Source organism: Tyto alba, unplaced genomic scaffold, assembly GCF_018691265.1.
Source record: "Tyto alba isolate M040663 unplaced genomic scaffold, T.alba_DEE_v4.0 Super-Scaffold_42, whole genome shotgun sequence".
NCBI lineage: Eukaryota > Metazoa > Chordata > Aves > Strigiformes > Tytonidae > Tyto > Tyto alba.
Window position 1 is genome coordinate 41,239,622 of NW_024881318.1, and position 15,730 is coordinate 41,255,351.

General features: G+C 38.5%; 1 protein-coding gene across 6 annotated transcripts in view; it reads left to right on the top strand.

Annotated features, from left to right (window-relative positions):
• Positions 1-15,730, top strand: part of FOCAD (focadhesin) — a 134,268-nt gene that overhangs the window by 117,734 nt on the left and 804 nt on the right. For 4 of the 6 annotated variants that reach the window (XM_042804595.1, XM_042804598.1, XM_042804597.1 and 1 more), the window contains 12 exons: positions 289-411; positions 1,218-1,295; positions 1,680-1,751; positions 1,919-2,021; positions 3,172-3,252; positions 4,349-4,477; positions 7,252-7,367; positions 8,635-8,895; positions 9,533-9,622; positions 10,807-10,984; positions 13,404-13,501; positions 14,360-14,611. In XM_042804595.1, coding sequence (XP_042660529.1) covers positions 289-411; positions 1,218-1,295; positions 1,680-1,751; positions 1,919-2,021; positions 3,172-3,252; positions 4,349-4,477; positions 7,252-7,367; positions 8,635-8,895; positions 9,533-9,622; positions 10,807-10,984; positions 13,404-13,501; positions 14,360-14,611 — 1,581 coding nt within the window. The remainder of the gene's footprint in view (positions 1-288; positions 412-1,217; positions 1,296-1,679; positions 1,752-1,918; positions 2,022-3,171; positions 3,253-4,348; positions 4,478-7,251; positions 7,368-8,634; positions 8,896-9,532; positions 9,623-10,806; positions 10,985-13,403; positions 13,502-14,359; positions 14,612-15,730) is intronic. The other 2 variants (XM_042804599.1, XM_042804600.1) reach the window with 2 other exon arrangements.

Sequence of the window (15,730 nt, forward strand, 5' to 3'; positions counted from 1 at the left end):
CTGTCTTTGCTACAGCTTTTTATTTTTGTATCAGAAAGTCTGCTCTAAAATAAAGGCTCCAGATCAATCTGTGTGCCAAAGATTAGCATTTAATCTCAGAAACTCCTATGTCACTTGACACAAGAAAAATACTTCCAATAAGAAAGCATCCAGTATTTTAGATAAAGACATTACTTCTAATTATTGGGAAATAATATATACTTAAGTAATGTTTCAATAATAAATATTAAAAAGTATACAGAATCCTTTGGAAGATCTGTTTTTTAATGTGTCTTTTTCACCTTACAGACCCCCGGATTTGCTTTAGCTCTAGGTACAATAGTACATGGATTGTCAGCTTGTGGTCATGGGAAAGCTGTAGACCTGAGTAACAGATTAATGCCAGCCTGGATAAAAGTTGTGCTTGCAGAGGTAAAGAGTTTGAATTCATATGCTGGCTTTTGCCAGGAGTGGTGGTGGTGGTGTGATTTTAAATGAACAGTAGGGACATAGTTTTCCTTGCTTCTGCAGGAATCATGCTAGGAAAAGTTAGGACTATATGAACATGCTGTTTGATTGATATTTGGAAACAAAAATTTGGGTTGTTGGCTAAGAAAAACAAGACCTCTGTTTCTCTTCTGCTTAGATGATTTATGGGAGATGCTTATCTCAGTGAGATTTCAATTTAGACATTGTTACTAATTTGGAACAATATCCAAGGATCAAATTTAGGTTATTATATGAAGAAGCCTTGTTAAATTAGATGCTACTTATCAAAATTAGGCTAACAGGATGGTGATTATAGTGTCTTGGTTGTTACAATAATTTTAATTTATATCATTGTAACAAAAATCATGTGTTTGAAATCAAACTCTAAACTTAGGCATTAAGATTGCAGCTGAATGTAAGTATTAATAAAGAAACAGTGCTTCAGAGTTGAATTACACTGGTGTATTTTGTGGAACACAGGCTGTGCTAGAAGAAAGTGATATGTCAGGGAGAAATACATATTGATTTCAGACTGAGGGGAGGGAGGGGGGAAGCTGTATATAGAGCCTTTGTTTATCAAGAGAGGGATGAATAATTGTCCAGCATGCTGAAGTCTAACCTGAACAGGCTTTGGGGATGAGAGGTGTACAGGTGGTAGCAGTCATGGTTTTTAAGTTGGAAGAAATGAGTGTTTTGTCCTACAGTAGTGTTGTGTAACTGCATTGACTGACCCTGAATTACGTTTTCAGGGTTCTCCCACAATGCAGCGTCTGGCTGCTGTCAATGGGCTGGTTGCACTGGTGGGCTCTGAAGGGGGCATGATACAGGTGAGAACAACAAGCAAATGGTACCTTTATCTCTTTTAGAAATTTGGCTAAAAGGCAAAATGGAATGACATTGTCTGCATCGTTACAACAGTGGTTATATACCAGCACATCCTGTTTATGCAGTAGTGAGTCATGTTGGATATGAACCAAGCAGGTTAGAATCACAATGTGTAAAATGGAGTTTGTTTCATTTTCCCATCATATAGCCCCTGTTCAGTGCCACTCGAGAAGAGTTTACAGTCATGTAGGATTTCTCCTTTTCTCCTCCACTCCCCCCATATGTGCAAATGTAACCTGCCTTTTCAGAACCTGTTCTCTGTTTTGTTGTTTCTTTTTTTTTTCCTTTATAAGATTCACATTATTGTTTTTTCTTTTCTCTGGCAGCTGAAATCGGAGAGCATTCAGTCTTCCCAGTTTCGAAGTAAGCTGAATGAAGTCATCAGAACCCTTACACAGGTAAGAAGGTAGGCACTGTTTCCTGCGTTGGATAATGCACTAGGGTACTGTGACACCTTGCACAAACAGGCCAAATCTATTTAAAGAAACTACATAATGTCTGTGTCCAGTTTGAATGAGGCAACATAGGGAAATTTGTTTTAACTAGTGGTTTATTGTCTCAACAGATAATCAGTTTTTCGGGGCAGATTGGCCTTCAGACAAATGCAGCAGTACTTTTGGGACGCCTCCATATGTCCTGTTTGTCTTCTACCCACAAGAGGGCACCTGGTAAGATGCTTTATTATTGCTGCCTAAAGAATATCTGAAAGTAGCACCTAGCTAAAAAGGCAGCCAGGGACACATTAGACAATGCAAACTAGACATTGCAGCCCCGTTAAATGACATGACAGCCTTTGAATCAGAGACTTCATGGTCCTGTGTGCCAGACCTGAAGGCTAGAACACGCAGGAATCAGTGTGCTGAATAGGATCCTTCCCATCTGCTTTTACTTGCAGTATCAAGGTATGATTCTGAGTTGTTCTGGTCAAACTTGTATATTGCTTCTGACTTTATACTTTTATAAAGCAAATTGTAAAGAATTTTTACACTGCATATAGCAACGTGATTGGCATCTACATTATCCACTCCATGTCCTGAGAACTGATTAATCTACTCTTTGTTCTAGCACTTCCCACTGTCTAAAAAGCCAGCACAACATAACAAGAGGAGTAAGCTGACTTTTCAAAAGTATTTTTCTAGAAATCTGTGGTTAGATGAAGTCAAAAGCTAGTGTTCTGTGCCCTGTCAGTGTAGCAGTTAGCATAGAAATTCATATTATGTCAATACATCATTCCCTTCTGGTGGTGTTTCAATATTTGTTGGTAAAATACAGGTAGGATTACACCACTGATGAAATACCAGTAACAGGAGGGAACTAATAAAGTGGAAGATGTTCACCTCAGTGTGACCCAGATTGGAAACCAATAATATGAAGTGTAGATAAACTTCCTCATTACAGAAAAAAGATTCTCAGAGTTTCTACTTTTGTATAAACTTGGCACATGTACCTGAAGTTAGATAGATATGGAATGTCTCCGTTGTATTAAACTTACCAAGCTTTTGAAGGTCTCCCTTTTGAAGCCTGACTTGCAGTGGCTGATAACGTTTTAAGGAAGTTCTTATCCCTAGCTTTTCAGATGATCAATTAATTTGTTTTTTCAGACCTGGCACCTCTCACCAACACAGTTGTTAAGCTTGCTTTAAAAGCAGAAAGGTCAGTGCATCTATGAATAATGTTGTGGTCTAAATGCTTTGAGTCACCTGCGGAATTAGTTAGCTCAAACATAGCTCAGTTTGGCCTTTGAATTTACATGGGAACTGGAGGTAATAATTTCTGCTGACATGTTTTAGTATGTAAACAGTATTTTTATCTTCACAGTTCCTCCAGATTTTAGCTACTTGCCTGAAAACAGCTTTATCAGGGCAGCCATTGACTTTGCCATTGAAAGTGGAAAAAAAGGTAAGAAGGGATCAAGCTACAGTATCCTTCTGGGAAATTTGTTATGACTGTAAAAGGTGACACTAACAACCTGCTTTTATTTTCTGAGAAAGCTTCTCTAAATACTAATTTGAACTTCACTAATGTGGGATATTTAATCACTAAACAAAAAAATTGAGTAACAATCTAAAAGATAAGGTAGAATTGTGTAGTTAGAGCTTTAGTTTTCTCTACTGAATTTTTATGACTTTCTAAACCCTTTCCCCTTCACCCTGTGTCTGTGAGATGATAGATCTTCCCTGTGGGAAGTAAGGTCAAATTACTTTAAGTGTTAGCATGTATCCTCAGGAATACTCCATCATCAGGCAAACTTTGTGCTGCCCCTTATTTCGGTGATCCTGGGTTAAGACTTTCTCCCTACCAGAGTAGTATTCAAATGGCTTACTGCTACGTGTGATAAATGCAAAGGAACTTGAAGAAAGTATGCTTTCACATGAGGAGTTCTAGTAAGAAATGTCTTGGAGTACAGTCTCACGGGAGATAAAACAGAGGAGATTATTCCTGTGTGGAGCTAAGTGAGCTCACTGCTGTCCTATGAAGCAGGCTTTGCTTCCAGTGGAGGTAAAAATTGCCCATGCCTTGCCTCCAGGAGGACTTTCACTGAGTTAACTCCCAGTGTTTAAGTAATACGGTATGTAGCAAAGGTTAGCACCTGTCTGACAGTTTTGGTGGCCTGCACCTACAGGATGGGGAAGGAAAACAGTGTCAGAAAACTTTGCTGTTCTACTAATAAATGCAAAAATACTGCCCTACTAGATGAGGAATATCTGTAGTTAACTCATAAATGGGATTAATGAGAAGGGACCAGAAAGTTTCTATTTATCAGTAGCAAAAAGACTTTTTTGATAGGACATTAGTGTTAAAAATACAACTGTTGGTTGCAAACAAGAAATAGCTAATTCTCAGGTACAGAAAGAAATAACATAGATTTTGTAATGCTTTTCAGTTCTTCACTACAGATTGGTCTTCAGTGCAGTGTTCACATTTTTTTTCCTGAACTGTTTAGCCCAATGTGTTTGTATGAAATTCAGACTCTTGATTGAATCTTCTATTGTAGGCCCTGAATCTGTCCCAGCTGAGCTAGTGAAAGTAGCACTGGCACCCATTGCAGTAGTTGGAGAAAGCCATCAGTATCCACCTGTGAACTGGGCATCCATTCTTTCTCCTTTGATGAGGCTAAACTTCGGTAAGATTAATGGTTTTCTGTTAACTCCTTTGTACATGTCACGAGATTTCTTTACCAACATGGCTTTCACAAATTTTAGAGCCCACTTCAGGGCTTGAAGTTATTGCAGGGATTGAAGCATTTGCTTTCAAGACAAAATTTTTGATGTTTGAAAGCATATATTTGTGATTGCCATGTGGACACTGTTTTAACTCACACTTCCTGAGACTAGAGAAGATCAGAGCTGAGAGGTTTGGAGCAGTAATGGAAGTTCCCTAAAACATTGATGAAATTGGACTGAATTTCTGATTTGAACTATTTACAGTAAGAACACCCCATCATGAAACTCAACTAATTGTATCTTATTTTCAGTACCCAATAAATTCTGGTCCAGTGCCTGTTTCAGAGGCTGCAGGCAGCTTTATCACAAGTTTGAACTGCTCTGTATCTATCACTAGTCTGAAATATACTTTCTACTAAATTACACAGGGTGACAGAAAAGCGTATCCCTTTTTTCCATCATAATCCTGATTTTGTCATAGCTTCTAAGAGCATATTTTTTTCGTGCTGGAGAGTAGCTTTGATCCTAAAGTATTGTGTTGGACAGCTTGTATAATGCTTTTCTACTCAGGATATCTGTCAGTGCCTGTTTTGGTTGATAAAAGTGTTTCAAACTCATTTCCTCAAAAAACCCCATACTACTGTGCAAAGTTCTGTTTTCCCCTGTTTGATTTCATTGAGTTTTGTTTCTCCAGATTGATCTAACTGTTATTACTGACCTTGCAGATTGTTTTACAGTTGGATTGGACAAGTTCTGTTGTGTTTAAATTGATGCGTTGCAGAGCCCAGAATATGGAAGATTGTTCTTACTTATTTCTGGTGTTCATTTAACTTATACAGAGTGCTTGTATAAGCACTAGAAATCATGGAACTGTCCTATAAGGAAAAACTACTTCCTCGATACAGAAAGATTTGACTACATATTAAACATATTTGCTTAGACTTGAGCTGCAACTTCTGTTTTACTTGGGTTTCTTGCAATTGATTGTTGTGTCTTTTGTAAGAATAAGTGAAAGAATTTACTACACTGAGCTCCATAGTCTATGCTGATGCAAATTTATGTGCAACCTTATGAATAACTGAAACTTGTTAGCTGAAACTTTTTAAATGTATGGGGGATTTTTTTATTCCTGTTTTTCACTTAGGAGTCTTACTTTTGTAAAGCAGGGGAATACCAGAGGAAGCAGTACATTAGTTTTGTGGCTATGATTTTATTGACTTCAGACAGCGTCATAGTCTACATTTTTATACACAATTTCTCTTGACTGTCCCTCTAGTGTTGTGAAAGTTGCTCACCCTTCGCTAGATTTATACACGCAGGTCTTGCTGTCTGCTGATGAGCAATATTCATGTTGTGCTAGAAAGTATAACGCAGACCAGATGTATTATAACCTAACAGTCCACCTATGAATGTGTCACTCTTAACACACTTTTTCCAGGAACAGCTGTATCATGAATATTTTTATAAAAGCTAGATTACATGCTTAGTTCTGTAGGTCACTTATTCATGTCAGAGAATTCATGAGTGTTTTTATGAACCTTAAATGTTTCATAAACTCTACTCTGAATATCTGTTTATCTGTAAACCTATTGAAGACAACAGATTGCTTTCCCATCTTACAAGGTTGATTGGTTTATTGCACTTACTGATGAGCAGTAAACCATATAACATGATTGAAGTGATACCTGTTCGTTATTCAGTAGAGCTCTGAAGTAAACAGTCACAGGCAAATCATAATCTGTGTCTTAGCAGTCCAAGGTAGTGAGAGAGAATTTTTGAATTGGTTACCAAAGTATCTTGTTACAATTTCACCCTTTCCAAGTTCTGCAAATAACTTCTCATACAAGATGTTTTATTTACAAGAGCCTGATAGTAGACTCTTAAATATTTGCTTTATTCATGCACTAATGATAACTTCATAAAAGTCATGGTATGTATTTTGCCACTTTCATTACTGAGAAAACATTTTAACTTGAAAAACACCAGTTTAAATTTTATGCTGACATTTAACAGTAATGTATCTTCTGTCTAATGGGTCAAATATTAGTATAATATTTAAACTGTTTGTCCTTTCGTTGCTGTAGCAATCGTGAACTATATGGAAGCCATGCCATTGCTCAGAGTACCTCTTCAACATATTTATGACTAGTTTTTCTATTAAGAAACAGGCTGTAACAGTCATTAAGGGGACTTTAAACGAAAAACAGTAAGGATTCCTTAGCCTTTATAACTTCTTTGCACAGTAAGGTTTTTCCACATGTTAACCTGGAGAATGCTACAACCAAGCACCCACAGTAGTAACAGTGACTGACCTCTGTTCTGTGACATATTATATGAATATGGGGTACATGGAACAGTAGACATATGTGAAGAAATGCTAATTAATTTTACATTTAGAAGGAAGGAATATTAACTCATTTATCCTTCAGTAGATTAAATCTTCTCTTTAATTGGAAAGTTTTTTAATTCTTACTTTTCTTATCATTCCCACATTTTTCTTCTTGAGTGAATTAAAATGAACTTGGACAAATCCCAAGTTCTTGCTGAAAGTGCATGAATGGGAGGAGGAGACTTCTAACATGTACATGTTAAAAGCTTTATGCAGCATCTCTAGAAAAGCACATTTTAATATAGTGCTCTAGTAGAAAAAGAACCCTCTTATTTTATGAGTTGAGAACAAATTTAAAATGAAAATAATTTCTTCATAACTTCTATTTGTTTTCTTCTGGTTTAGGTGATGAGGTAAAACATCTCTGCCTTCAACTGGCTGTGACACAGGCCCAGTCGTCTCAAACTGCAGCAATGCTTTTGGGGATGTGGGTGGTACCTCCTCTTTTCTACAGTCTCAGTGTATGTATGTCAGAAAATCTGTGGGACCTCAGCACATCTTTCCTATAAGATTCCACAGTGATGATGATCAGGATGTCTCATCACAAAAGGATTACTGGGTTCAGAATTCTGCAGAAATACTGTTTAGCAAATATTTATATTGGGAGAAAGGCTATTCTGAGACCTTGACATTCAAGGCAGACTTAAGATCTGCTACACAGATTGCTTAAGACCTTTTTGGTCCCTCTTATTTCATGCTATAGTTCTGATGACCTAGAGGTGTAAGAAGGCATGGCACATAGGGAGAAAAAGTATCTTTTATTATACCAGCTGGTAGTCTTAGGAAACTAAGTATAACCTGCCAGTCCAAAAGCTTGCCTGCTTCTTCCAGCAGTGTTTCTTGATCTAGTAAAGCATTTTACTACCTGAAAACCTTGCCTTTATTCTCTAGATAGTCAGTAGACTCACGTAAAGTATAATCAAATTTGAGCTTATCCTCCACTGCAGTTCAGTTCTTGTCACAGAGGTACAACATGGACTCCATGATACAGTATGTAAAACTCCCTGAATCCCACAGTGCACTTGACTGTGCAGTTCTGTCAGTTTATACAAGTTGAGGAGCAGGTTAATGACAATTCTGAGAAAAACAGTTGTGGATCTCTTTGATCTTTTCCAGTTTTTCAAGGGGTAATTTTATCTTGGAATTTTAACTCACTAGTTTTCACAGATATACAAACACTTGGTGGCAGTTTTAAGATACATAATTGGTAAGACACCCAAAAAAGAAGGATTTTATTTCAGAATACCTGTTTCTCACTGCAGTGGGGATTTGAGGTCACAAAATGAGCTCAGCCACAGGGTGGGTACACTTTGGATTCCTTCAAGGTAATTATTCATTCCTCACTAGCTAGCAATATTAATGTCACTAGTAGTACCATACTTCAGTCATTGGCTGTCTAGTCAGTCTGTATGCTTTATGTAAGAATGCAGTGGGCACTATGTAGTAAAATCACAATTGTTCTGCCAATACAGAGACATGATATCTAGAGTTCATTGAAAGAAAGTTCCTAAATGTTTAAGGAAACTAGAATATTGACATGTTTGAACTCTTTTTAATACAAACAACTTCATCAGAAGAGGGAAGAAGAATTGAGAAGTATTTATGACTTTGAGTGCTTTTTTGAAGTGGTGTTTGAGCCCCTTTTTTATTATTTCATCCTTTATAGCAATAGTTGAAGGTCAGTGAAGAGCTAGAATCTGAAACTATACAAAAGTTTTTGCCTTTCAGATAAAAACCCAGAAATACCTTTCCACATCCCTGTCCCTGTGGATGAAACATGTTACAGAAGACAAACTACAGTCTTTTACAGAAGAGTTTCTGATACAACAGTTTGAAGTGAAGAACCACACAAAAAACCCAGTACTTTGCCAGTGTGTTTTACAAGGGCTCATGCAAGCAATGCAACTTCCAAACCCTGCCCTGCATTGCTGGAGCTTTCTGTGCCAGGCTGTGGAGAAAATATTTGAGCTTCTACCAAATGAGGTTCAGGTAGGGAATAAGTATGAGGTGTATGAACTATTATAACTGGATTTTTTTTCTAATACGAAGTCCCATCTTTTTGCACTGACCAATCAGATTTGAAACATGATGTAGATGTAAAATTTTTAATGATAGTAGTTAAGATGCCCGCATAATTTCAATTAAGTTACTTTCAGATATTCTTTACAATATGACTAAGTTGTGAAATCAATTTAATGTATACTTTTCCGTCTTAAATGATTTGGTAATGGAAAAATACCGTATTAGTACTGAAATAAATGTTATTGAAATGGAAGCATAGAATAATCAGAAGGTTTTTTTTTTTCCCCACAGGGGATTCAGCTTTTCACAATGTCTTAAACAAACTGTCAAGCTACAGAAGATATCTTCAAGGAAGGGCACTTTTCCATTAAAATAAAATGAACTATTTGAAAGTTTTCAGATACCGTTATTCCTTAATAATTAAGTACAGTGAAGTCCGAAGTCCCCAGCAAATATAGAATTTCTAAAATAAAATTAATAAAATGAAGCTAGAGACTAGATCAGATATTCATCAGGATCATTAACATGAAGTTCCTGAACTCACAAATTTTAATGGTAAAGAAACCTGGAATATCTAAACATGCATTTACTTTTCTGTTTCCAGAGAGGTGAACTGGAGATGTATATTGATGTAGCAAAATGTCTCTCAGAAATGATTGATTCAGAGATTGATCGCATTATCCAGATCTCTAAGGTAATGATGTTTTATTCCTGGTCTTTTATCACCAAATCATGTGAAACAAGCATGCCTTACCATTTTTCTTGTCACCATAGTGTTTTAACTCATTGGGAGCATTGATTGTTTTATCTGCTATGCAAGAGTGTTCTGGCTCTAATTTGCAGGTAGCAGAGAAAACAAAAGTGATAAGAGCCCATACCCAAAACTTTCTCAAGGCGACTGAAATACTACTCATTTCACATGGAGATTTGAACTGGAGAGTCTAAATAACTTGGTCAAGTTCAGGCATTCAAGTTCACCGTTCTCTATTAGCAGAACAGGAATGGTATTAGATATTCTGGATCCCAGACGAATGGTGCTAACAACAGATCATTACTCCTCTTTGGTTAATGTAACTGCCTACTTGAAACAGACTGTAAATGCATCCCAGTGACTAGCTGTGCTTGAACTGGTGGATCCTTGCTTTGAACTGGTGGATCCTTGCTTCTGTTTAAAATACGAAAAACGTTGACTGAACAATCTTTCATGGTTGACTTAACATGCTATATTTGGATTCACACTCAGAATGTTTCCTGATGGATAAGATTGGCTAAGGATGGCAACAGAATAAAAAAGCTTTCAGCATCTAGATGATCAGTGGAATCAATTGGCAGCAGAATTCTTAGCAGCTGAAATGCTAAGGAAATGACCTGGTGGAAGGACTTGATGGTTTCAGGTCAGGTTGTTATAAACAAACATCCATGACATGAAACCATGTTCTTCTGTTTACTGGCAGATTCACTAGAGAGTCAAGTATTTGAATAGGTTAGGGCAGCTGAACTGCCATTTCCTTATATCTTTGAGTTCTTATTTCCACACTGGAAAACACCATTTAAGAAAACCTCTGTCACTGCAGTGAATCTGTCTTGCAAGAAGACTTGAGTCTCCAGAACTGTCAAGCTGGTTCATTTCAATTTAAAGAGGAATGTGAAATCTGAAGCAGTATGAAAATGGTCAAACTGTACTGAGTTGCATTTTGCTAGACTGTTTATTCACATGTAAGATTAAAGTAATATGTATATGTAATCTGTATTGAAGAAGAATGAGCCTGTTAGGTAATCATAGAATTTCACCCCTTTTTTTATAAAGAGAAATTCAGGATCTTATGTTCACACAGAAAAGGTACATTTTAATTTAACATTTTTTTATTGTGTTTACAGGACAATATAGAGAAGGCTACGTTCACAAAAGTGTATCTAATTTCTCAAGGCAGATTGCCTATGATGAACTTGAGGGCCGTGATTGATACTGTTGCACAATATCACCAGAAAGAAAATATTTTATGGATGCTCTTGCACAGTTTCTATCATGCTCGTATTGTAAGCCATGAAAACACAGGTAAGGTCAGACTCGAAAAGTCAACAATAAAATCAACAGATGTCAACATTCTTAAGACGGTTTAACCCAAGTGTTTCCAAATTTCTCCATATTAGAAACTACTCAACCTTAGAATCGTTCTGCTCTTCAAATACATGTATCAAACATTGCTTTTATGTTTTTCTCATATTCTTTGTTTCTGTGGATCAGCTACAAGTCTTTTGTCTCAGCCAGATGGTTTGCAGACCAGAGTTTTGACTAGATCTATGTCTCCTAGTCTTTTTAGACTTTCAGTGTAAGTTAGTGTTAGAAATGTTACATAGCACGTCAGAGACCAGTAACAGTGCAACTCTGCTAACCTTCAGATGTAGTATCTGACTTACTGGTGTGTGACACAGTAGGTAGAGGCGTGTTCCTATGAGTCTGACTGAACCAAGGACATAGTTTGCTTTTCTGAACTCCCTGCATTGAGTCACCATAGGAAACAAATTGCCCTTCCACCTCTTCATAATCATACCAGATAATGATCTGGTGTGTTAATGAGTTGGGCTGGTTCAGCTAAGGTCTGATAAAGCACTGGAGCTGATGCAAGAGTATTAGCAGAATCACACAGGAAGATAAAGAAGTGTGCTGTGTTTCTGTGGTGTGTTTTTTTGGTAGTGGGGGAGGGGGCTACAGTGATGGCCCCTGTGAGAAGCTTCTTGAAGTTCCCCTGGCTTCAAGTTGGACCTGCCTCCAGCCAGGGCCAAACCAATCAGCGACAGTGGCCATGCCTCTGCAATAACATATTTAAGAGGGGAAACAGGAGTGAGGATTGGGAATTATGTTAAGGAGTTACAAGAAGGACAAAGACCCAGGTCATTGGAAGGAATGAGAAGGAAGTGGGGGAGTTGCACTGGAGCACAGACCTCTGTATCCCATGGTGAGATGGCAGGGCTGCCCCCCTGCCACCTGTTGAGGTCCACAGTGCAGCAGAGGGCTGACCTGAAGCCTGTGGAGGAGCCCACAGCAGGACAAGCAGCTGCAATTAAAGGAAGCTGGGACTCTGAGGGGAGAAGTGGCCCCCACTGTTGTAGTTTGGCACTGGGAGGACTGCAACACACAGGGGTGACCCACATTGGAGCAGCACGGGAACAGCAGCATCCCATGGGGAGGACTCATGCCAGAGAAGGTTCATGGAGGACTGTCTCCAGTGCGAGGGGCACCCAATGGAGCAGGGGAGGAATGTGAAGCATTCACCCCACCTTCTGAGCAGGAAGGAGCAGTGAGCTAAATTAACCCACATCCCCTGCCCTCTGTGCCACTGAGGGAGGAGGTGGAAAGATCAGGAGCAGAGCTGAACGGGGCAAGAAGAGAAGGGTGGGGAGAGGTGGTTCTTTTGGATGTGGTGGGCTTCTCACTGTCCCACTTTGTCTGTTAAGTGTTGTCTTTGTTAGCATTTGAATTAAAGTGATCTTTTATTTTCTTCCCCTAACGAGTCTGTCTTTTGCACCTGACCATAATGGGTGAGCCACCCCTGAGCCATTGTGCTTATTTTCTTCTTCCCATTCCTGAGAGAGGAAGGGGTGAGTGAACAGCTGGATAGTGTTCAGTTGCCCTCTGGGCTCAAACCTGGACAAGGAGGAAGAAGCAATAACAGAGGGAGGCAAGAATGAGGTCTCCTCATTTTCATTGCAGAAGGATCTTTAGCTGCCTGTGTTCACAGAACAACTTCAGAGCATTATATTGCTAGGTGGCTTAGCTGTCAGCAATGGTTGAAGAACTTCAAGCAGTAGTGAGTTTTGAATGAGTGAAGTGAGGCCACAGGAAGAAGCATAAAGGAGGGGCCACATATAAAGAGTACAAGGAAATGGTAGTCTGTGAAGTGACATGGTCTTGAGGGTGAGTTATTAGTTTGTAGGATGTGGAATGGACTTTGCACAGCAGAATCTGAATCAATTAAATATGTTCCATCCTTGTGTTGAGGGCTGATTTTATTTGCATACCTTGACTGTATTTTACTGATCCTCTCTGCATTGTAGGAGGATCTTTTCAGCATTCCCTACATTCTTGGTCAAAGTACAGTGATAGCAGTGCTCAACTTAGATGAAGTACTGGGTCAAAAACTTCAGGGAGGCTTTAGGATTCTGTAGCAGTCGTGTGCAGACTTGGTTGGTGAGACCTGCAGGTTTCCATTATGCAAAATAATTCTCACTCAGCAATCCTTTTTCTGTGTGTTGAGTGTGTGGCCTGCATTCTGAGCAAAGTTTTTGTACTGTTTAAGTGCCCATATGCCTTCTGTCAGTGACAACCATGAATCAAATGTGATAGTGGTATTGGTGATGGTTATTCTTCCACAGTCAGTGCTTTGTTGCTGTAGTGATTCCCTATGCTTGCTTTTTAATTAAAAATGGTGCATTCTAGTGTTCTCTGTAAGTCTGTGTTCTTGTTCTTCTTTTAGGAGTGCTGAAAAGAGTGGACTGGCTGCTAGACCTGATGGGATACATCAGAAATTTAGCATACAAGTCAACATCCTTACAAAATGTTGATCTTAAAGAGGTATATGCTGTGAAAATACTTTGCAACTTTCAGGAAAAAAAGGAGGTTTTGATGTGTTTCACATTCTTCCTCAGCAATAAGTATTATTTGCTATGCTTCTATATTTTAGAAGATTGTCATCTTACTTCCACAGAGAAATTATTTTCAATTTTTGTGAATATATGTGTATTTAAAATTCTTACTTTAAAACAACCATGACATAAATTATGATGGAAGCTAAAGGCAACTTAAGGAAATCACTGCTTCAAATTTACTGTATTTAGAACAATTAAAGGAGAAATTTGATTTCACCAGTAGAACTGTCTAAGTAGGTGGTCAAAACTGTCCAGATGCTGTTTCTAAGAGGGCTCGGACAGTGTTAGGGAAGTAATATTGTTCATTGTTACATCTGTTCAGCTGTTTAAGGCTTCCCGTTGAGGACATAAAATAAGCTACTGCTTAGATCAGAAATACATTCATTACATTGCTGCAATATTTCCCAACCATTTGTAGCACCACAGGGGTGACCATCACCAATTTACCACAACAGTCAGCTTGCTGTAAAGAAGTTGTTTGCCCATTTGAAATGAAATGTGGATCAGCGTTAATCTAAAGGTTGATTTTAGAAGAGTGTGGTTTTGCATTTCTTTCTGAAGACATTTCAGTTTGATTAGGAGTTTAGAAAAAGGCTTATGCTGCTTCAAAGTGTGAAAGAATAAGAACTTTTTAGTTCTTGCATTTTGAATGTTGGCTGAATTTGATTGTTTTGAAGAGCAAGCCACCATTTGGGGTTTTGGTTTGGATTTTTTCTATTGTTTTATTTTCCCCCTTCTTTATTATTAATTTAATAAAGTGTATTTTTGCCTCTTTCCTGTTCAGTGCATAGATTTCTTCCTGTGGCTCTTCGCAGCTTCTGTGGTGACCTGGGCTGACCATGGTGCACCACTACTGCTTGGCCTCAGTGCTAAGTGGTCGCAGTGGAAGCACCAAACAATATTACCAGAATTATCTGAGGATCACATTGGCAAGCACCCCACTGACAAGCTTGCTGTACAAGAGACTCTGACTCTCCTTCCAAGCAGCATTTCCCTTTTGCTGGCTAAAGAACCTTGGAAAGAACACACACAGAAGGTAAAATTGCATGTAGTCAGAAAGCACCCTATATTTGTAGTCAGCTCAAGTCTTACTTAGGTGGAGCAGTTATTTCCTCTATATCTATTGCATCTCACTAGTCATCTTGGTTTTCTTTATTTGCAATCAGATATGACATCTCAAAAGATCAAATGTAGTTTTTTAAGTAAAATGCAAGAGTTGTGAAGAACAAAAACATTCCAGTGTTGGGAGTCAAACTCTTAGGAGGGTACAGATGGGAGAGGATAGTTGGCAGCTGCTGGTAGCAAGTCAGTCTTTTAAACACTGAAAGACACATCCTCTTGCAGTTGGTGCAGCTGGACATCACTTCAGTGGTAATTTAGGGCAATCAGATCTTCCGTGCAGTTTGTAGCGTGTGCCATTTGTTTTTAAGTGTAAGTTGAAAATAATTGCGGGAAATTGTGCCTCATTTGGCAAGGCTACTGTAGATTGCTTGTGGCTGAGATATGTGGAAATATTATTATAAACTTAGAGATTAATAGTTAGCCGTTTTGTGCAAACCAGAATCCATTAAAGACTGGCTCCTATACACTCCTGTACTCAGAGTTACTGCTGAACTTAGAATTCAGAATGTGGGGGGAATGCAGGAGTGGGTTGTTAATATGCAAGTGCCTAATTGGGCTTTAGGGAAGGGTTTGATACTATGCCCTGAAAATCATCCTGATAAGTTTGAAATGCCACATTGTCCTCCAGGCATCCTGTGCTACCAGAAAAAACAATGAAAAATGAGAGAGGTCAAAAGAGGGACAAAGGCAGTAAGAGTTCTGAGGGATTTGCAGTAAAATGTTTGGACAAGAGACCAATAAGAAAGGATCGTATTAATAACATAAAGGCATGAACAGTCAAGACAGAGGGAAACTATTTACTGTGCCTTCTTCGTTATAAAGAATTATTGCTGAGGTAATGAGAAGAAACAAAGGGAGTTTCAGATCCAGCTGTAGGAGAAAGTGCACTGACAGTGAGATGTACACTAAGGTGTTTGGATAGTTTGGGCTAGATTGGCCACTCCCTCTGATTAGATAACTAAGAGTTTAGCAGCAATCGGATGTTGCGTGTCACATGGAAAGGAATTTTTGGTGTTCTGATACAGAGGCTCTT